Source organism: Vulpes vulpes, chromosome 14 (genome assembly GCF_048418805.1).
Source record: "Vulpes vulpes isolate BD-2025 chromosome 14, VulVul3, whole genome shotgun sequence".
Lineage (NCBI taxonomy): Eukaryota > Metazoa > Chordata > Mammalia > Carnivora > Canidae > Vulpes > Vulpes vulpes.
In genome coordinates, this window is record NC_132793.1 from 38,662,253 (window position 1) to 38,684,834 (window position 22,582).

The 22,582-nt window shown below is 37.3% G+C and overlaps 1 protein-coding gene across 14 annotated transcripts in view; it reads right to left on the reverse strand.

Moving 5' to 3' along the window:
* The window catches only part of TASP1 (taspase 1), a 349,892-nt gene extending 327,823 nt beyond the window's left edge, over window positions 1-22,069 (reverse strand). For 7 of the 14 annotated variants that reach the window (XR_011996969.1, XR_011996970.1, XR_011996974.1 and 4 more), the window contains exons 1-4: window positions 21,697-21,760; window positions 11,030-11,248; window positions 6,641-6,708; window positions 3,537-3,605 (exon numbers count right to left, since the gene is read on the reverse strand). Coding sequence is in view for 5 of the 14 variants with exons in the window: in XM_072736405.1 (XP_072592506.1) it covers window positions 3,537-3,605; window positions 6,641-6,708; window positions 11,030-11,174 (282 nt within the window). In the remaining 9 variants the exon portion in view is untranslated. Of the gene's footprint in view, window positions 1-3,536; window positions 3,606-6,640; window positions 6,709-11,029; window positions 11,249-21,126 lie in introns of all 14 variants that reach the window. The other 7 variants (XR_011996971.1, XM_072736406.1, XM_026002404.2 and 4 more) reach the window with 5 other exon arrangements.
* Between the last annotated feature and the right edge of the window lie 513 nt (window positions 22,070-22,582).

Consider the following 22,582-nt stretch of genomic DNA (forward strand, 5'->3'; position numbering starts at 1 on the left):
AGATAGGAAGATCAAGATGTTTCATAACACCTCTTTTCCACTGAAGGAGATCAGAACAGTACTTATCCAACGGATAGAAGTCATTTTCCCATCAGTTTATAAGGACAATCTCAAAAAAAGCTATAAATAGCTAAGTGAAACAATGAAACCAAATCAGTTTAATAACAAATTAAAATATGATCTATAAACTGTTTCCACTTCCCTCTTCACATTTTGAAGATAAACGAAATGCACTCTAGTGTCATATCATTTTCACTTCCACACTGCAGAACACACCTCAAATGGGGTGGGCACTTTCCCTCCCAAAACCCTGAGGAGAGAAACTGGTCAGTTCAACAGGCAGGAACTTATGCACTCACCTCCTTACTTATTTAAATGATAGAAACATCTCTCTAGTGTACAGAAGTGGTAGTCTTAGGATGACACCACTTATCTGTTGCGGTAAACGAGGATAATGAAACTACACAAGGTAACTGGTTTCCAAGAAAGTTCAAAAATAATGTGTCTGGTGGCCTGTGTAAGTGTATATGTGTGTGTGTGTATATATATATATATACACACACACACATATATATATGTATGTGTATGTGTGTATATATATATATATACACACACACATACATATATATATAAATTTCTTTTTCTTTTACCTTGTCTCTTCCTCCTCTATGCCATGGAGTTGAAATCAGTGTACTTTTGACTATTTGATAAGTGCAAATTCTCATATATTTTTTTTTAAATACAAGGTCAGTTAGTCCTTCTAGCCAGTAAGGACCATTAAACCATTTCAGTCATTTCAGCTCACAATCAGTAAAACATTCAAGGAATTCTGCCTATGTTTAAAAAAAAAAAAAAAAAGGTTTTCTTTTTTTATTCAAAAGAGTACATCCCAAAGTCACAAAAAAAAAAAGGTATGATTTCAGCAATTAATACAAGAGTTAGCTTTACTGAATAAATTGGTCAAAACTAAAGAAAAGTAGGTACTCCTAAATTAAACAACACATTATAAATCAGACTCTCTGATTTTCTCTTTTCAGTAAGCTGAAAAGACTTGATATGTTACTTATATTACAGAAAATATTCAGGCAGCCCGGGTGGCTCAGCAGTTTAGCGCTGCCTTCAGCCCAGGGCGTGATCCTGGAGACCCGGGATCGAGTCCCACATCAGGCTCCCTGGCATGGAGCCTGCTTCTCCCTCTGCCTGTGTCTCTGCCTCTCTCTCTCTCTGTCTCATGAATAAATAAATATTTTTTTAAATACTTAAATCTGATTTTCTTATATTGTTTCGTTGACTCAAACTATTAAAATACTCCAACTGAACTCCTGAAAACTTCACCTTATTTAAAGGTAGTGAACCAAAGTGACTGAAACTGCAGAGGGCAGTATAAGCATGATTTCTAACATAATTCTTAAGATTTAGGAAAATTCTTACAGTTAGCCTTAGCCTTTAAACTACTAACATATTTCAAAGGTTCCACATAAAAACTAATTCTTAAACAACTAATTGAAATTATTCTCCAAATTTAGTAATGGGGGTGAGAAGGGAGAAGTACACTAAACTCACTCAGGTCAGTATCTAATGCTCCCATTATCTGTACAACATAATCCAGTCAAAAATAATAATAGAACAAGTTTGTTTAAAAAAGAACTTAATATCCACACTCTTAAAAAACAAATGCCATCATTCAAAACTATAAACCTCACTTATTCATCAGTAACTTACTATTCCAGAATGTATTTTTAACCATTTTTAAGCATCAATGAGTAAACTCTTTAAAAGTATGATTGATTCATTGAGGAAAATGTAATAAAATATTCAACATGATATATGTACGACTTCAGAAAGTTAAACTTATTCTAAGATGAAAACAAAAGAAAAACTTATTTTTACTCAATTTTGTATTCATAATTGCCATTATAGTAGTATACCTTCCAACCACTCATTAACCTTCTTTTACTTTCCCTGGCCCCACACTGACTCCAACCATGCACTCCCAATAATTTCAGGACATCCTCTTACACATAAAGAAGAGTAATTTGTAATTAACAACTGAATTAAGTTAGATGAAGCCTTCCTTGTGTTTTGACTAAAGGTAAGATCTGGTGGTAAGAACATCAATCTTCTTTCTTGTGGCACTTTTTTCCTTTCATCCACAATATATAAACTTTTCTTGATATTGCAAAAACATGTCATTGATATCACCATAAATATACACCTTATATATATCATTTCCAAGCACTTCATAACAGTAATAATTACTAACTTTTCAGGGATACTTACTATGTGCAACACAATGACCCAAGTGCTTGTCATATGTTACCTCAATCTTCAGAATTCTATAAAATAGGAATTATCCCCATATTATAAATGGAAAAATTGAGTCAAGGAGAATCTGTGAGGTGCCCAGAGCTAAGGATTGGTACAGCTGATATAAGATGTATCAGTCACAACAGGAGGGGCCACATATCCCAAGTCAGATGTGTTAGAGACCAAAACTACAGTAGAACTTGTACCTATCATCTATATTCACTTTCCTTGACTACACTTGGACCCATGTGAAGGCATTAACATGACAGATTAAAATCTACAAAAGTGTAGTTCCATAACTAAGCAGAGAAATATACAGAAAACACAGCCAGGCCTTCTGGTAAACTCCTGGGCAATTTTCATACGAAAAAGCAAGGCCTGCTATGACTGGGAAGGTACTCTGAAATAAGAGCCTAAACAAAAGGGCCACAATTCAGTCAACTTGAGAAACCCACTCCATCCACCTCCCACCTCAACTCATCACTGTTTTATCTTCCTATCTTGTCTCCAAGCAATTGGTCTCAACCAGAAAACCATTTGTTCACTATAATCATCTAAACAGACTGACACAAATCTATCTTCTTTAAGTTGGAGCAACAGTCAGTCTTCTGAAGGCTTCAATATCACCAGAACAAATTCATCCTCAATATTCCAGATTATGAGAACTGAGAGATCCTCACTATAGAGTATGAGTATAGGGACCGTGAGAGCCTCCCCACTGAATTCTCAATGTCTTCAGTTAATCAGAGACCAACTTAACAATCACACTGGACAAGACACACTTCACAGAGCACAGCTTCAGGATATAGATCTAATTGATAGATTTATGAGGAACTTCCACTTCTTTAGACACTTCTAGACAGCTGTAATTTTCTGTTTCCTACACAAGAGGACATGTGTTACTTTTGGGGAAATGGAGTTAACTTCAGGAATTTTCCTACTGAACATTATAGGAAAATTTAAGTATCCAAACACCAATAACTTTTGTATTCATGAATCTCACAAAAAGGTGTGGGTGGGTGGGATTTAACCAACTTTTATGCTATTCAGAGAAGTCCTCAGTGAAAACAACCTAACAATATCACAGGCTTCTTCATAAATTTGTTAGTACAGTTGGGAAACACTGGTCCTATAACTGAGGGTTAACTAACTCAATACTTTCATGTCATTTAAGAATAATGAACATAAACTCGCAAATATTTTAAATAAAACATAGAGAAAAGAAATACCTCGAGTTCCACTAGAGCTGCAGTCACTGCATCTGTCGCAAGAGCACCAGCCTGTAGCTTTTCAATTGCCTATGAAATCAAGGAGAGAGATTATTCATTGTAAAACCACAACTTCCCAAACATACCTACCCAGAAATTTTCCAAAGCCTTAAAGAAGTGTAGGAAACATTTAGAGTTAATAAAAATTGATCACTAGTTCCACTCCATACTTCAAGACATAACCTAGTTAGATTTAAAACAAGCAAGGCTTTATATTCAGGATAATTCATGATATAGTTCAATTTTTACACAAATTAAGACAATGAATAAAATCTGCCATTAAATGCAAAGTGCAGGCAATTTAGTAAATGAAAGGGCTTCACTCATCACACAGCAATTCAAAACAGCTATAGACATTATGTGATTCAGTTTGGTTTAAATATCCTGACAATTCAAAGGAGGGTGCTTGTTGTGATGAGCACGGGGTGTTGTATGTAAGTAATGAATTACTAAATTCTGCACCTGTGGGGATCCCTGGACTGCTCAGTGGTTTAGCACCTGCCTTGAGCCTACGGCATGATGCTTGAGTCTGGGATCAAGTCCCACATCGGGTTCCCTACATGGAGCCTGCTTCTCCCTCTGCCTGTGTCTCTGCCTCTCTGCCTCTCTGCCTCTTTCTCTCTCTCTGTCTCTCTCTGTGTGTCTCATGAATAAATAAATAATATCTTTAATTAATTAATTCTGCACCTGAAACTAATATTGCACAGTATGTTAAATGGAATCTAAATAAATATTTGGATAAAGAAAAAATATATAAATATCCTCATAATTCATATTTTATATACATAATTGAATCTCAGACTAAGCTAACAACATCTTCTCCCAGTTACTACTTTCCACACCCCTCACTATAGAAAACAGAGACTCAGAAATATTTCAGAATCTTTAAATGGACACATACCTGTGACAAAAGCATTTTTGGTACTACAGTGGTTCCCCTTTATCCCCAATTTCAGTTACTCCCAATTAACTATGGTCCAGAAGTTGATGATCCTCTTTCTGACATAACATCAAGTTAATAATAGCCTAGCACCATGCCCCAATGCCTACATCATTCACTCACTTCACGCCATCAGTAGGCATTTTATCATTTCACATCATCACAAGAAGGGGTGAGTGATGTACAGTAAGGTATTTTCACAGAGAAAGAGACCACATTCACATAACTTTTGTACACACACACACAGTATTACTGTTTTATTATTAATTACTGTTGTTGTTTTTTTAAAGATTTTATTTATTTATTCATGAGAGACACAGAGAGAGAGAGAGGCAGAGACACAAGCAGAGAGACAAGCAGGCTCCATGCAGGAAGCCCAACATGTGACCGGATCCCAGGTCTCCAGGATCACGCCCTGGGCCGAAGGCAGGCGCCAAATCACTGAGCCACCCAGGGATCCCCTAATTACTGTTGTTGATATCTTACTGCATATAAAGTAGTTTAGTTTATAAAATAAACTTATAAAGCTTATAGTTTATAAAGTAAACTTTATCATAGATATGTATGTATACATAGGAAAAAACACAATACATATAGGGTTCGGTACTATAGGCAGTTTCAGCATCCACTGGGAGTCTTGGAACATATCCCCCATGGATGAGGGTAGACTACTGTATATTGTATACTGTGTGTATATGTATGTGTATGTGTGTGTATATATATTGAGATCAACAAATCATGTTCTTTTGTAATATAAACTATAAAACGTAAAGGCCCATAAAATCACCTTATGTCTGAAGGATAAAGGAAAGAGAAAGAAGGTAAACTGATTTCTAAATGAACTATTAAAGCTCCAATTTAGTCAACAAAGAAAATGCACAAAACCTAAGAGTTGTATTCCTCATTAAACTTTTAAGACGTTCATTCACTGTGTAGATTGAGGAGGCTGATTATAGATTCCAATTGTATTATTAGTATTCTAGGACTATAGTTATATAAAACTTATTTTTTTCAGACAATGTGAACATCTCACACTTTGGTTTTTAAAAATTTTATTTATTCATTCATGAAAGACAGAGAGAGAGAGATAGAGAGAGGCAGAGACACAGGTAGAGGGAGAAGCAGGCTCCATGAAGGGAGCCCGACGTGGGACTCAATCCCGGGTCTCTAGGATCACGCTATGGGCCGAAGGCAGCGCTAAACCGCTGAGCCACCCAGGCTGCCACATCTCACACTTTGAAAAAAAAGATTAAAAATATGAAATAGTTTAGAGAACCTTTAGCTTTATCATAAATTAAAAAAAACAATAAAATCCCTATAACAAAATATTATTTATTTATGTGATTCCAGTCATAAGAAAAAGCTTGGATCTCTAATAAAGTATAATCTTTCTTTTATTTTTTTTTATTTTTTTTTATAATCTTTCTTTTAAATTATATGTAAATATAAATGAAAAGAGTTGGAAGAGACCCATATTTACTTGATATATAATATCCATTAACATTATATTTGCAAAAAATAATGGTAGCTTTGCCAAAAGGGTGTATATAGTCAAGATCAAAATAAAAACAATATTTCTTCTGAGTCCATTCCTGCCTCTACTTAACTATTCAACAATTTAGCAAAGCCTCAAAAACCAAAGAGAGAAAAAGCACAACTAAGAACAAGGGCAAAACTAAGCTCAGGAATGACAATGAATTTGTTATGATACAAATTACATAATGAAAAACAGAAGGAAAAAGCACAGGGTAATCTCCCTAAGAAAAGCACCCATTTTAATTTTTTATTATTTATTTTCTTCTCTTTATAGAAAGACACACTAGCTGCCTTTGAACTATTTTCCCTCTCCTATGGAGCTCAATGCCTTTGCAAAGATTAAAAGATATATGATTATGTGCCCACAATTCCAAAAACACAGACTTTAATCTGGGAAAGGAAGAGAAAGATCTAAGCATCATTTGGAGAATAAAAAACACAAAACAAAACAGAGACCCCACAAATATGAGCAAAATAATTTCATGGTCCAAAGTAAAGACCATCTTATAAGTCAAATCTTAAAATTCTGAATTTCAAGGTAAAGCTGGTCAAAACTGAAATGTTTCCATCAGACACACTCTGCTCATACCTTCTGACAAGCTCGTTTGCATACATGTTTATATTCCTTGGCTTTGGATTCAGAATGATAGCCTGCACCTGTAGTGGAAAAAAAAACAACCAGTTGTTAGTAATCATTAAAATATCAGAAACTTTACATATATTATATAAATAGTTCATACAAATTGATACTCTCCTGATCACAATAAAACTATTGTCCTACATGTATGGAGTTTTCAAAATCTAATAGCTTCCTTCTCTACCATAAGCCTTTTTAAACACCATGTCTTAGCTCCTTTTTCAAAGGTTATTCTCCTGCCAGAGGCACTAGAAATAGCTCATATTCCCAAACAGGCCCCATCAAGATCTCCTTTCGAAAATCTATCTCCAAAGTCAAGAGTTTTTTGGTCTGGAGGTGATAACCCAGGGGGTGTCAGGGACAGAGTCCCTTCATATTCCTTTTTGCTGACCCTTAGAAAGTCCCTGCCATTTGGTAAATTACTGTTCAGAATCCTGAATTCTTAAAAGTAACTTGAGAGTGCTCGCTTTGGCAGCACAAATACTAAAAAGTAACTTCAGAAAACTAGGTAGTTTCTAAATAACATTTAAAGTTGAGGACTGGGGATCCCTGGGTGGCTCAGTGGTTTAGCGCCTGCCTTTGGCCCAGGGCGCGATCCTGGAGTCCCGGGATCGAGTCCCACGTCGGGCTCCCGGCATGGAGCCTGCTTCTCCCTCCTCCTGTGTCTCTGCCTCTCTCTCTCTCTCTCTCTCTCTCTCTCTCTCTGTGTGTGTATCATAAATAAATAAATAAATCTTTAAAAAAAAAAAAAGTTGAGGACTGTTACATCCCACCTCTCCACAACCACAAAATACCACCACTCCCATGCGCTAACACTTTTTTACATCCTCTCGCTGTTGGAATATAGCTCAGAGGGTTTCTGAAACCTCAGTGACAGCATATTCTAGCCCACCTATTGGAAATCCCAGTGGTCCCCATCTCTTAAACATCCAGCAACTTCCTCAAGAGAATGGCTCTGAAATTTGTTTCCCTAAAAGAATTAATACTTGCTTAGTTAGGGATTTGAGAATAATCTAAGTAAGAAAGAAACCAGAACTAGGGCCCTTAAACTCTCTGGATGAACAGGCTTCTAAACAAAGTTCTTTAACAGAGCTCTGAATCACTCCCTCACCCATTCACCAAGGCCCCATAAGGGTCCAACAGAAGGAAGGCTAAGAACTGCATTTCTAAGCCTCAGGGCTTTTCACTTGGGACTACAGACTGTGTAACACAATCTTACTCCACCTTTCCTCAGACCACAGAAAGAACTAGCCCATGAATCTATCGATCAAGGACCCAAAAGGACAAAAAAGATGCCAAAACAACAAGAATCCATAATCACCCAAATTCTAATCCTATTTCTCAGGAGAACCAATATTTAACAGGCCTCTCTTCTTCATGGTTCTCTAATATACCTGTCAACTTAGATGTCAGGGCCCAATCTTTCAGGAGTATTTATTTCCCAAATCATAGGACACTACTGCTATACATATGACTTTACTGTATGGATAACAGTTTTAATAGGATTTAACATTTAAGTCCTTCTGTTTTGAATAAGTGAAAAGTCTCAGCATGGCCACTGTACATCTTTAATATCTGATTCACACTTGCTAAATTCTCTATTTAACAAAGGAAAAGTAGCCTCAGGATCTAAGCCACTAACATGCAAGAGGAGTCAGCTAAAATTTAATTACACTGTTTTGGTTGCACTGTGTTTATTTTTTCCTAATGCAAGTGATACTGATATTTCATTTAACTAAAAATACATTTCATCTTTTAATTTTTAAGGTAAAAAGTGTTCAGCTTTTTAAGATTAGGTAAACAGTACAGGTTATAAGATCTAGGAAAAAATCAAGAACCTAAGATTCAAATGACTAAAATTTGGGCAAGAAAAAAAAAGGGGGGTGGGGGATGCCTGGGTGGCTCAGTGGTTGAGCATCTGCCTTTGGCTCAGGGTGTGATCCTGGAGTTCTGGGATCAAGTCCCACATCGGGCTCCCTGCATGGAGACTGCTTCTTCCTCGGCCTCTGTCTCTACCTCTCTCTCTCTCTGTCTCTCATGAATAAATAAAAAATATTTAAAAAAATAAAATAAAATAATAAAATAAAATAAAATAAAATAAAATAAAATAAAATAAAATAAAATAAAATAATAAAATAAATAAAATAAAATAAAATAAAATAAAATAAAATAAAATAAAATAAAATTTGGGCAAGTCTCCTCTAGTAAAAAACTAAAATAGGGGATCCCTGGGTGGCTCAGCAGTTTAGCACCTGCCTTTGGCCCAGGGTGCGGTCCTGGGGTCCCGGGATCGAGTCCTGCGTCGGGCTCCCGATGTGGAGCCTGCTTCTCCCTCTGCCCTCTCTGCCTCTCTCTCTCTCTATGTCTATCATGAATAAATAAATAAAATCTTTTTTTTTAATAAATAAAATCTTAAAAAAAAAAAACTAAAATAAAAAAATAAGCTTTAAAGTCTCTACAATGACTGAGGAACTGAAATTTTGTCCCCTAAATGTCCAAGATATATATTTCGTATAATCAGTCTATCTGACCTTCTAATAACTTAGGAAAGGGTCACTTTAATCCACATAATTTCCTGTCATAACCCAGATTTCCTCCTACTACGGCTGGCCCCCAGCATCAGCTACATCTAAGAGCCATTCCCATCTAGGGAATGTCTGAAAGAAGAGGGATACCATGACAGTCACAGAAAGCAATGCACTCCAACTAATCAATAGCTCTATGTTGTCACCTGTTACAAATTTCAAACCTTTCTTATACGTTTGTCACATACTTATTCCGAATATAATAACTTACTGGGTACCATGACAGATGTACTATTAACATGGTATAGTAGAAGGCAGGCAGTCTGGTCCCAAGTTTACTTTTAACTGCATTATTTCTAAAATGCAGAAATCATTTCTTTGTAAAATTATTTCTTTGTAAAATCTTTTGAAAGAAAAGCAAATTGAACCTAGGTTTTTTTCAATTCTCCTAGATTAGACTCTGTAAGACTTCCCAAGTTATCTAGTCCAGATACAGCCAAAGGTTAATGACCAGGCAGGGCACCAATTTGACAAAAAAGAACAATTCTAGTCCTTACTGCATATCAAATTTAATCTTGATTCCATCCTGCTTGACTATCTAAGGAAAGTTAAAAGGAGATTCAGCCATTTTTTCTACCTTCATCGAAGTCATGAGTTTTAGATAAATGCAGGCAAATAAAAATGACTTTTAAAAAAGGCAGGGGCACCTGGGTGGCTTGGTGGTTGAGTGTCTGCCTTTGGCTCAGGTCATGATCCTGGGGTCCTGGGATCGGGTCCCACTTTGGGCTCCCCACAGGGAGCCTGCTTCTCCCTCTGCCTATGTCTCTGCCTCTTTGTGTGTCTCTCGTGAATAAATAAATAAACGAATAGATAGATAGATAGATAGATAGATAGATAGATAAATAAATAAATAAATAAATAAATAAATAAATAAATAAATAAATCTTTTTTTAAAAAAAGCCTGCTGGGCAGACCTGAGCAGAGGTGTACTCCTCTGAAACCCAAACTCTTCAATGATACGGGACCCAAGGGTTAAACATCACTCTGTCTGTCTTCCACGTCCTCTGAAGTAGAGATTACAGGGTGATCTGTTGCCAAAAGCACTACACTGGAACTAAGAGCCCACTTAATGGTATCTCACCCTGGCTCCAGTACAGACTAGCCGTGAGGCTGACACTGCTGAATCTCTCTTCCTCACTTATAACATTAAGAAGGCAATCCAGCTCCATTACCATGTAATTCGACTCTAAAATGACCACAGTTGGGGCACGTGAGTGGCTCAGTCAGTTAAGTGTCCAGCTATGGTCATGAGCTTGGAGTTGTCGGATCAAGCCCCTCATTGGGCTCCATGCACAGCATGGAGTCCACTTGAGATTCTCTCTCTTCCTCTCCCTCCCCCTCTGCTTTTCCCACCCGCATGTGCTCTCTCAAAATAAATGAAATTTTTAAAAAATAAATAAAATAGCCATAGTCAATAAAATTTTTCAGCAACATTATTTTTAAAAACACAAACCAGAATTTAAGAAATTATTTTTTCTGATTTTAACACGACTCAATTATACCTAATATAAGGGGTAAAAGTAAAAAAATGGGATAGGGCAGTCCTTATAGGAAGAGTCCATATAGGAAGAGCTGTCCTTATAACATCTTCCAAGTATGAAGTCCAAGAGACCTATATTAAAGTCAATCTCTTTAGTTCCAACTCCTTTCTGGCAGTTTGCCTCTTCTAGATGTGAAATTCAATTCTCAGGGTACTTCAAAGCAAGAAAAAAAATCAACATTATTTTCATCTTCTGACTGCCCACTTAGAGCTCACCTGCATGTACCAACACAAAGCCCCCTCGCTTCTCCTTATGGGACTGCTTTGTTTCCAACTCTTTGACTGTTATTTTAACAGCCGAAACCTGAGATGATCTGGAAGGCAGCCCTTCTCCAGAACTCATCCCCTTCTCCATGGTCATTCTCCAAGATTATCATCTTCTATTGGGAAAAGTGCATACTTCCATCCAAAAGTAATTGCAGGAGAGGAATTACCCTAAAGAAAAACAGGCAAAGATGGTATACATTTCTTTCACTAACACACACATAACTTATACAAATTTGTGCAAAGATAACTTTCCAAAAATCTAATTTTAAAGTCATTTAACTGGGTAATACAAAGAATATGAAAAGGTTAGAATTTAAATCTATGTCCACAGACAGTACTTGCTTAAAATCATATAAACAAAAGAACTGTTGTAAAAAGACTTCATACTGAGTCCAAAGATATTTTATCTTTCATTGTATTTACATTGAAGAAAACCTTAATATAATTTAGAGATCACCTTCTACTCCCTTCAATCCAAATGCTAATAATCTCTGGGACAATCTAGAATCACAGGTGATGCTGGAAACACCACAAAACCTTGACATAAAGCCTAGATTGCAGCTTACTTTTTTCCCCAGCCTTATTGTTCTAGACTAACATATAACACTGTGTAAGTTTAAGGTGTACAAAACAGATTTGACACACACACATACTGTAAAATGATTACCACAAGAAGATACCTAGATTCACAGTTAGGCGAAATTTGTGCCTTATTCTAAACAGAAATAGGGAGGGGCATAAGTCTTTCTTTGCCAATATAATACATAAATAGTAACGTAAAAAATGACTTAGCTGCTTAAAAAAAGTAGTGTTTACCCTAGGTATGGTCTTCAGACCAGGGTTTGTTACCAGTCTGCAACAGATTATTATTTTGTTAATATATTAATTGATTTATATACGCATTTTCAACAATGTGTACTTTTTATGATTTTTCTATTTGCTTATAATCATATTTGATTTTATCTATTAAATACAATAAAATTCAGCTTTTATTTGATATCTTTCATTCACAGTTCCATATTTCAGTTTTGTTTGGGGTTTGTTTTTTTGGGTTTTGGCTTTGGTTCTTTTGCGTTTTATATAAGAAACAGTCAACAGTCAATTGAAAAGTTCTTAAAGTTGGACCTTTATACCAGAGATGGCCTGAGAAGCACTGCCTTACGGCATTTTAACTTTTAATTCTTGGTTAAAAAGACTCCGTTGAATCTCTTTTATATAACATTTCATCTAAAGGCTAAACAGTTTTAAATCAAAATATATATATGCTATTAAATATTAAAATGTTAACATATACTCATAAATGCAGGAAGAAAGTTTGATTACAAAAGAGTGCTGGGCAGCCCCGGTGGCTTAGCAGTTTAGCGCCGCCTTCAGCCCAGGGTGTGATCCCAGAGACCCAGGATCAAGTCCCATGTCGGGCTCCCTGCATGGAGCCTGCTTCTCCCTCTGCCTGTTTCTCTGCCTCTCTCTCTCTGTATATCTCATGAATAAATAAATAAAATCTTTAAAAAAAAAAGGGGGGGGGGGCGGTGTGCTGATGTTGATTAAATAAAAGTGAATGAAAATGCCTGCATATGTTTTTATTTTGTGGTGGCAGATGTTTAAGAATGGATCTTCTAATGACTTCACAAGGATCTGCCCCAGTTACCTTTATTTGACTTTGGTTGTTTGGTTATTTCTCTTTGGTTATGTGACTTTAACTACTATTTATTCATGCATCACTTGATGAAGCAGAATTTAAGTGATTAGCAATTCATCTTCCAGCCTATACATGCCATCATGTCTGACCCTGCTATGAAATGAGCTTGGGCCCACTAGTACTACAGACATAGGTTAAGTAAAAACTCAATCCTTGGAAAATTAAGTTTCAGTTCAAATGAAAACACATCTGGGGCACCTGGGTGACTCAGTGGTTGAGCATCTGTCTTTGGCTCAGGTCGTGATTCCAGGGTCCTGGGATTGACGCCTGCATCAGGCTCCCTGTGGGAAGCCTGCTTCTCTCTCTGCTGCCTCTGCCTCTCTCTGTGTCTCTCCCATGAATAAATAAATAAAATCTTAAAAAAAAAAAAAAAAAATGAAAACACATCCAGGCAATATGGGTTATTAAACTTAAAGCTTCTCTGACTCACTGTTATCAGATAAATTTTTTAAGGGATGACTGGGTGGCTCAGCAGTTGAGTGTCTGCCTTTGGCTCAGGGCATGATCCCAGAGTCCCGGGATCAAGTCCCGCATGGGGTTTCTTGCATGGCGCCTGCTTCTCCCTCTGCCTGCATCTCTGCCTCTCTCTGTGTGTCTCTAATGAATAAATAATTAAAATCTTTAAAAAAGAAAAAAAGGATACATTTTTTTTCACAAATAAACTGAAACATCTATATTTTATAATGAATAAGGTTGATGTAATAGGCATGTTAATGTATATGAGAGATTTTAAACACTGCTTCTTAGGCTTGTCTGAAAAAAAATAAAATGTGGAGGATAAATGTGCTATTTCTTGAGCAATGTACCATCCCTCAGAGACTATCTGAAATATATTTATTTAGTAAATCACATCATCTCCATAAACTCCTCCAAAAATGTTGGCTCCCAAAGTTCCACGGGACTAGAAAAGAAACGTAAATAGGCTATGCAATGTACGACTCTGGCTTCCAACTCCCAATAGTTACCAGAATGTTTTGATTTCAATTAGAAATGAAGCAACTTCTTTTCCAACATCCGTTTCCATTTAACTCTAAACCCATTAAAGGTCTGGCCTACCTAATAAATAAAGAGTTCCAACAAATGACTAAAAACGAGATGACAAAGGGTAAGTGGGCAAATCCCAGTTGACAGAAAAGTCATATAATAGTTTAAACAGATCAAAAGATGCTAAACCTCACTCAAAAGAAAGATACAAAATAAAACTACACCCAAATGCCATTTTTTAGTGTGGGTTGACCAACATCAAAATATCACATTTTGAGGCTATTGAGAAACAGGAGTAATTATACACTGCTAGTAGCAGCATAAGATGACAAAACTCAACAAGGGCAATCTAGTAAAATCAATCAAAATTACAAATGCACACTGAAGGATTATTTGTAATAGTAAAGATATGAGCCAACAAGTCTTGATTTAAGTAGTTAATTAAAAGCAGCCATTGGAAAAAATGAGAATATTCCTGATATACAAATACATATTGACTAATCTTACAGGTATTTTTGGTAATAAAAAAGGCACAGTATAGAAATACTGTGCAATACCAAAATATGCAATTACCATATTTTGAGGAAGGGGAAGAAAAAAATACAGCTAAATATATATGCAAAGTATAAATCTAGAAGAATATGCCCAAAAAATAGTATAATAGTAGTCACCCAAAGAAGATTTGAATGAGTGACAGACAAAAATAGGATGGAAATTTTACTGTTCATAGTTTATACCTTTCAATATTGAAAAATCTGAACATAATACTCTTCCCCCAAAACTTTTTTTATTCATTTATTTATTTATGGAAGCATGAAGTGACTAGCTAAATCCAAGTTCCAATAAAGCAAGCCTATGATACCCCACTTAAAAACTTCTGTAAAAAAAATAATAATAATTAATAATAATAAAATAAAATAAAATAAAATAAAATAAAATAAAATAAAATAAAATAAAATAAAAAAACTTCTGTAAGGGGCTACCCAAGTGGCTTAGCCTGTTAAGCATCTGCCTTCACTCATGATCCCAGGGTCCTGGAATCAAGCCCCAACTTGGGCTCCCTGTTCACCAGGTAGCCTGCTTCTCCCTCTCCTCTCCACTCACGCTGTCTCTCACTATCTCTGCCTCTCTCTCTCTCCAATAAAATAAATAAATCTTTAAAAAAATTAAAATAAAAATAATTTTTAAAAAACTTCAGTAGGAGGGAAAATACCACATGCTGACTGTTCTCAACGCTCACCCCACCTGGGTCAGGAACAGACTAATAACATGGCCAACCAACAATACTGACCTAAAAAGTTTTTGTTTGTCTGTTGTTTTGTTTTTCTGTTTTTGTTTTTCTGGATCTTGAACTTTTGAGGCCACATGAACTACAGGTAATCCAAATTAAAAAAAAAAAATCAATAGTATTTGATCTCTACAGTTTAGACTAATGAGTAAAAAATAAGTCATTACTGTAGATTAACATCAAATATCCCTGGGATTATTTTTTATCACCTCTGTACTCATTATTACAAATCATTATTTGAAATTGATGAAGTATACTTACATCAATATACTGATCTACAAGAAAAAACTCTAACATTCCAGCTAAGCTTTGAGGTCACATTCAACACACAAGGTTTCCAATGAAAGGAAATGTATAAGCATGTTACAGTTTTACACAACAGAAAACAATTGTATAGCTCATTTTTTTTGCCTTTATTTCTGAATAATATGCTTGAAAAGGAACATTTTGTAATTTCCCACTAGTGATGATATTAAAATTCATTTAATTGTTTCTAAAAAAAAAAAAAAAAAAAACACTAGCAACTTGTCCATCCTCTGCAATAGTTGCGTCAAAAATTAAACACACGGTTAGCATATAACCCAATAATTTCACTCATAGATATATACCCAAGAGAACTGAAAATATGTCCACACAAAAAAACTGTACATAGATGTTTATAGCAGAATTATTCATAACAGTCAAAAAGTAATAACAACTCAAATGTCCATGAACTGAAAATGGTTAAACAAAATGTGGTACATTCATACAATGGAACATTAACTAGCCATAAAAAAAAAATAAAATAATAAGTACAGATATATACTATGGCATGAATTCTGAAAACAATGAAAGAAGTCAAAGACAAAAGGCCACATAGTGTATGTTTCCATTTATGTGCAATGTCCAGAGTAGGCAAATCTAAAGTAGATTAATTGTTGCCTTGGGCTGTGAAGCCAAAGGGGCATTGGAGAGTGACTGCTAATGGGGGCAAGCTTTCTTTTGGTGGCAATAAAAATGTCCTAAAATTGATTATGGTGATGGTTGTACAATCCTGAATATAATAAATACCGCTGAGTTGTACACTTTAAGTGGATAAATTATATGATAAATGAATTATATCTTAATAAAGTTGTTTCAGAACAAAACAAATTTCATGCTTCCCATAAATTGCATCTTTTCCAAGTTACCAAACCTAATGGCCATTTCTTACTCTGTTGCTTGCAACGTTTGTTCTCTAGATCCTCTGTTCTTCTTGGCAAACATGCCAATCTACCATCCTAGCTCTTCATGACCCCGCTGACCCTTCCCAATTTTGTCCTCGTAAGACTCCCTGTTCACAGACCTATTCTCAAATGTCTCCTTCAGCAATTTCATCCACTGCCAACCTTTCAAAACAATCCTCTCTCAGTAAATCAAATTATTTGTAATTCTTTATCTTCTACTCTTGAGCTCTAGTCACAAGTCTCCTGGATAGCTCAACCTGGATCCTCTTCACTCTTAACCTCCCCAAAATAAACTCATCTTTCCATATCACTCTGTATTTTTCTTAATAGCACTGCTCTTTTTCTAATTCACCTTGAAGTCATCTTGGACTGCACCCACTTTCTAAATCCTGTAAATTTCTCCCTCAAGCATTTAACTTCCTTTTCCCTACTTCTTGACCCTTGTTCAGCTCACATACCTCTGAGTATATATGTTACAAAAAGCAGCCTAACTTTTCTTCCCAAATCCAGACTATTGTAAAACAACTACAAAAGACTGCCAAAATAAATTTCATAAAGGACAACTCCAATCAAAACGAACAGCATGCCAAAAGACATGAGCAGACAATATACAAAAGAGGAAATATAAACTGGATATCCAATATTAAGAAATGAATATTCAAAGAAATAAACAAAAATAGTCTTCCTAACAAGCACTGTACTGCCACCATAAACTGATGTAAATAACCATTTTGAAAAGGAATTTGTCAGCATCAAGAGCCTTAAAATGTATAATTTTGCATATACTATCTTTCCAGAGATACTTTATGTATGAACTAGTCTTTACAAACACAAGTTAACAATAGTACCACAGATACCTCTAAGGAGAACTGGGAGACTGAGGGGCAAAATGAAAAGGAAACTTGATTTTCTCCTAATAGCCTTCTGCATTTGATTTTTTTTTTTTTCACCAGGTACTATCTACTAAACATGCATTTAAGTTATCTCTGAGACTAAGATGAATGTAAATTAACCCAATTATCAAGATCAGAAGAGAAACTCAGAATAAAACATCATTTTTGCTCCAGGGACTTTCACGGCATTGATTTAAAGTCTAAATCTTGACTCTAGTTCTCTCAAAGACTTTTATTTTCCTACAGCATGGTGATGACATTTTTTTTTCTTTACACCATTTAGAAAACTACTACATGTCCTGTTTGCCTCTGGTGTTGAAGTTTTTCACTCGAGACTGACTTAGTCTCCTAGAAGCAGTCAAAAGAATAGTAAGTCAGAGAATCTATCCATCTTATAGCAAAAGACTTTTACAGAAATCCAGCCCTTAAGCTATAGAAACTGATGAATAAAGCATTCTGTCACTCTTAACATCATGACATTGAAGGTTTAATGCCTCATTCAATGAGCTCTAAAACACACTTCTTTCATCTTTGACCCAGTAATTTCACTTCTGAGAACACTTTCTACCAAAATAACTTCAAAAGGAGAAAGGGTTTTACGCCTGTTATGCTGTGTTTAACACAGGATAATTTAGAAAAACAAAAATCTGGGAGTGATCTAAATGTCCGACATAGAGAAATGGTTAAAAGAAATGATAACCTATATTATTTACGGTCAATTGGCTTTCAACAAGGGTGCCAAGACCATTAAATAGGGAAAGGATAGGGGTGCCAGGGTGGCTCAGTGGGTTAAACATCCAACTCTTGATTTCGGCTCAGGTCATGAGCCCATGTAGGGCTGCATGCTGGGTGTGGAGCCTGCTTAAGATTCCCCCTTCCCCCTCCCTCTGCTCCCCTTAAAAAGAACTTAAATAGAGAAAGGATAGTCTTTTCAAAAAAATGGTGCTCAAAAAATCAGATAGGCATATGCAAAAGAATCAACTTGGATTCCTACTTATTCCTATCTACCTATTCTTTGATCCACATAGATCAAGAACTAAACGTAAGAGCCAAAACTGTAAAACTCTTAGGAAAAGACATAGTGGTAAATCTTCATAATATTGGATTTGGCCATGGTTTTAGATATGACACCATGCACAACCAATCAAAGAAAATATAGATAAATCAGAACTCACCAAAAGTTTAAATGTTTGTGTATCCCTAGGATTATTTTAAGAGAAGTGAAAGTATGTTGAAAACATTATTTCCAAAGGACTTTTATGATTTTAAATGTCTGAGTACTTTAAGCAAGTAGAGATTTTGTTTTAAGAATGGGAGAAGAGAGTCAGTGAGCTTTAATAAAAGCGAATCAAAAGTAAATGTAAGGAAGATGCAATTGGAAAAGGTGGTCTTTGCTTTTCCCAAGATTTTAAAATTAAATCAGCTAGATGTAATTAGAAGCAGCCAGTGAGATCAGGAGAAAATGGAGAAGCTGTAGTAAAGGTAGAAACACTGCAAGATGGAAAGAGCTCAGAACCCCTGAGGGTCTGGTGGTTTCACGGGCAGGAAAAGGAAATTCTCTTCATTAAGAGATAAAATGTGGACAATATTATCAATCCAAGTTCTTTGCAGAATTCCAGTGGGCATTTTATTCTGTATGTATGCTGGGCAGTGATATAATAGAATTCCCAACTTCACACATGGACATTTCTCTGAATTGGTGCAGGAGGTACCACTCAAAACAGTAAGTGCTAAGAAAGAAGACAAATCTATCATCTCTGTAGTTGGAATGGTTGATAAATTATGTTGATATTGCATGTGCTTGCTGCAGATGAGTGTGTTCTTTCTATTTTCCTATAAACTACTAACTTTATCTCTGCATATTAGTCTTAGACCTCAAAGAATGTGTCAGGAATTATTGAGAAAACTTAAAGGGAAAGGAGAACTATTCCCATAATCTTAACTTTTTCTTCAGAAGGGAAGAAACCTTTGCTTTTGTGGATTTCAAAAATATGTGCTTGCAATTGCCTTTCCTTTTACAAATACATAGGTATTCCCGTCTTGGAAATTTGGTATATATTTTTACAAACTTTGTAATTAAAGGTAATTATGCTATTTTAAACTTATTCTCCCAAAGGAATTCACCTTGATGTTAACCACAATATCATCTCACTGTTAAGAATTTGGCACAATGCTATTATTTGATATGCAGTCTGTATTTAAATTTCATAGTTTCCCCAATAATGTTCTATATAGCTGTGTTTTCAATAAAGCAGCCAGTTAAGGAAAAAAAAAAAAAGTTTAAATGTTTGTACTTCAAAAGGCACTATACAAAAAAGTTTAAAAAAACACACACAAAATGAGAGAAAATGGAAAAAACACTGCAAATTGTGTATCTGATAAGGGACTCAAACAACATCAAAGGTTTTTAAAATTCAATACAAAAATGAGCAAAGGAATTGGATTGACATTTCTCCAAAGATACACAAAGGGCTGAAAAGATGCTCAACATTACTAGCCATCAGGGAAATAGAAATCAAAACTACAGTGAGGTACCATTTCATAACCAACAGCATAGCTATAATTCAAAAAACAGATCATTTAAGCGTTAAAAGGATATGGAGAAATCAGAATCCTCACATCCTGCTAGTACAGGCCACTTTCAAAATATCTGGCAGTTCCTTAAAAAGCTAAACAGAGGGGCACCCCGGTGGTTCAGTTGGTTGATGGTCTGCCTTTGGCTCAAGTCATGATCCCGGGGTCCTGGGATCAAGCCCTTGCATTGGGCTCCCTGCTCTACCTGCTTCTCCCTCTGCCTCAGTCCCTCCTCCCCTACTCATGCGCTCCCTCTCTCTCAAATAAATAGAATCTTAAAAAAAAAAAAAAAAAAAAAAAAAAAAAAGCTGAATTACCATATGACTCAGCAATTCCACTCCCCCATATAATCCAAGAGAAATGAAAACATATATGCACACAAACACCTGTACATGGATGTTTGCAGAATTATTCATAATAGTCAAAAAGAGAAAACAAATGTCCACTAACTGATAATGGATAAACAAAATGTGGCATATTCATATCATGGAATATTATTCAGCCATGAAAAAGGAATGAAGTACTGACACAAAATTCAACAGGGATGAGCCTTGGAAACATTATGCTAAGTAAAAGAAGGCACACACAAAAGGCCACATATTATATAATTCCATTTGTGTGAAATGTCCAGAATAGGAAAATCTACAGACACAGAAGTGGCTGCTAGGGACTGGGGTAGGGGGAAGGAAGAATCAAATTAGCGGTTGCCAGGGACTGGGAGATCAAATGGGAAACGATTGTAATGGGTAGTTTCTTTCGGAGATGATGAAAACGGTCTGGAATTAGATACATTTATGAATATAGTAAAAACTATTGAAAGTTACAATTTAAAAGCGTGGTTTTATAGTATGTGAACTACATCTTTAAAAAAAAAGATGGACCGGGCAGCCCTGGTGGCGCAGCGGTTTGGCGCCGCCTGCGGCCTGGGGTGTGATGCTAGAGACCGGGATCGAGTCCCACGTCGGGCTCCCTGCATGGAGCCTGCTTCTCCCTCTGCCTGTGTCTCTGCCTCTCTCTCTCTCTGTGTCTATGAATAAATAAATAAATAAAAATCTTTAAAAAAAAAAAAAGATCGACCTGTGCAATGTGTGGAATGCACAAAAAGTATACTTTTTTGTCACAACCGTATTTTATGCACACACGCTATGATCATAAATAGGTTAAGAATGTACTATAAAAAAAATCAGGGATCAAAATGCTGGGTTGGTGAAAGTATGGGTGATCTCTATTAATTATTCCTGCATTTTCCAGATATTCTTTAAAAAGCATGCGCTGCTTCTTATAAATGGTGAGGGGTGAGCTTTACTTAAAACAAGCAAAAAAGGAAGCCATCAAACCCCCGAGTGTATAGAAATTCCTTAGCTTAGTATTAAACGATGTCGGTCACATGGTCCAGAAAATACCTTTTATTTGCCCTCCCCTACAGAGGCGAGTCCAGTTACTCCCTCCTCCCGGAAACACGATGCCCTCTATTTCCAGGGCACGTCCAGCTCCTGTTTTCCACCCTCCTCTGCAGCCGCGCCTGCTGCATCTTCTCGGTCCTGTCCTCCTCCGCCTCCTAACGTCCTGGGAGACTCTCACCAGGCCGCTCCAACACCACGCGGCTGCTGCGGCGCCGCACAGCCACGCAGGGCGAGGGCGCACCCCTCGGTCTCCGCGAGCCTCCGCCACTGCCAAGTGAGCGAGGGACAGCGAGGACGGCCCGCGCACAGGCAGTCCCTTCCCGGGAGCAGGAAGGAGGCTGCCACGCTGGAGCCACGGGGGAGAGGGCGACCGGCGCGGCGCCACGCGCGACCGAGGGGACGACAGACGTCCCGGATCCGCTCCTTCAGCACCGCCCCAGGCAGCGGGCAGCGGGCGCGCCGCCCCCTCCCGGCCCGGAGAGGATGTCCCAGCGAGCGGACGGGCCTGGACAGACACAGCGCCGCAGCGGCGGCAGCGGCGCGGACAGCGTGAGAAAGAGGGACACTCACCCGCCTCAGCCCCGAGCCCTCACGGCACCGGAAGTAGTCACCCGCCCGTTGCCAGGGTGAGGAAGCGGGGGCTGACGTCAAGCTTTCCCATTGGGCATGCGCGTAGCCACGTGGCCGGAAGCATACGCCCACGAGGGGCTCTGACTCCGCCCGCTGCTTGCGAACGTTTCACCTGCCGGCGCAAGTTACGCGAGGACTTCACCTGGAGGCGCCTCCTGAGCTGCGCAGGCGCCGTGGCCAGTCTCGTCTCGCCCAGGCTCTTGGTGATCCGGTCTCCTGGGACCCTGCGGATCCGAGTGGTCGGCAGACCCGCGATGTGGTGCAAAAGGAAATTACAATAGCCCTGACTTATTGAGGTGTCACTTCAGAGCTTAATTTTATTCAGTCCTTGCAGCACCGCATACAGTAGGGAAAACTAGAATTCTGCGCGGATTCCAGGTGGAAGGTGGGGCCGGATCTGCCCTGGGGAGAATGAAAGTGTGGGTGGCCTTTTACCATCTAGCGTCTAAAATCAAGACCCAAAAAAATAAATAAATAAAAAATAAAAAAAATAAAATCAAGACCCAGGAACAATGTAACCCCTTTAACGTTTCTTTGTAACTATTAACATGAGTCCTTTAACCAAAAAAAAAAAAAAAAACACCTTTAAACGTGTTTCAGAAAGGAGAGATGGAAAGAAGTAAAGTAGTAGCTCTAAGTATGGTCCCCAGACAAGAAGCTTAACATGACCTGGGCCCTTCCTAGAAGTACAATTATAAAAAGATGTTCCACCTCGCTGGGGGGGGGGGGGGGGGGGGGGGGCCGGGAGGAAGTTATTTTAATTGCGGATAAAAATAGCAGTCCTCTTCTATCTGATTATATAAAATTTTAAAACTGATTCTATATC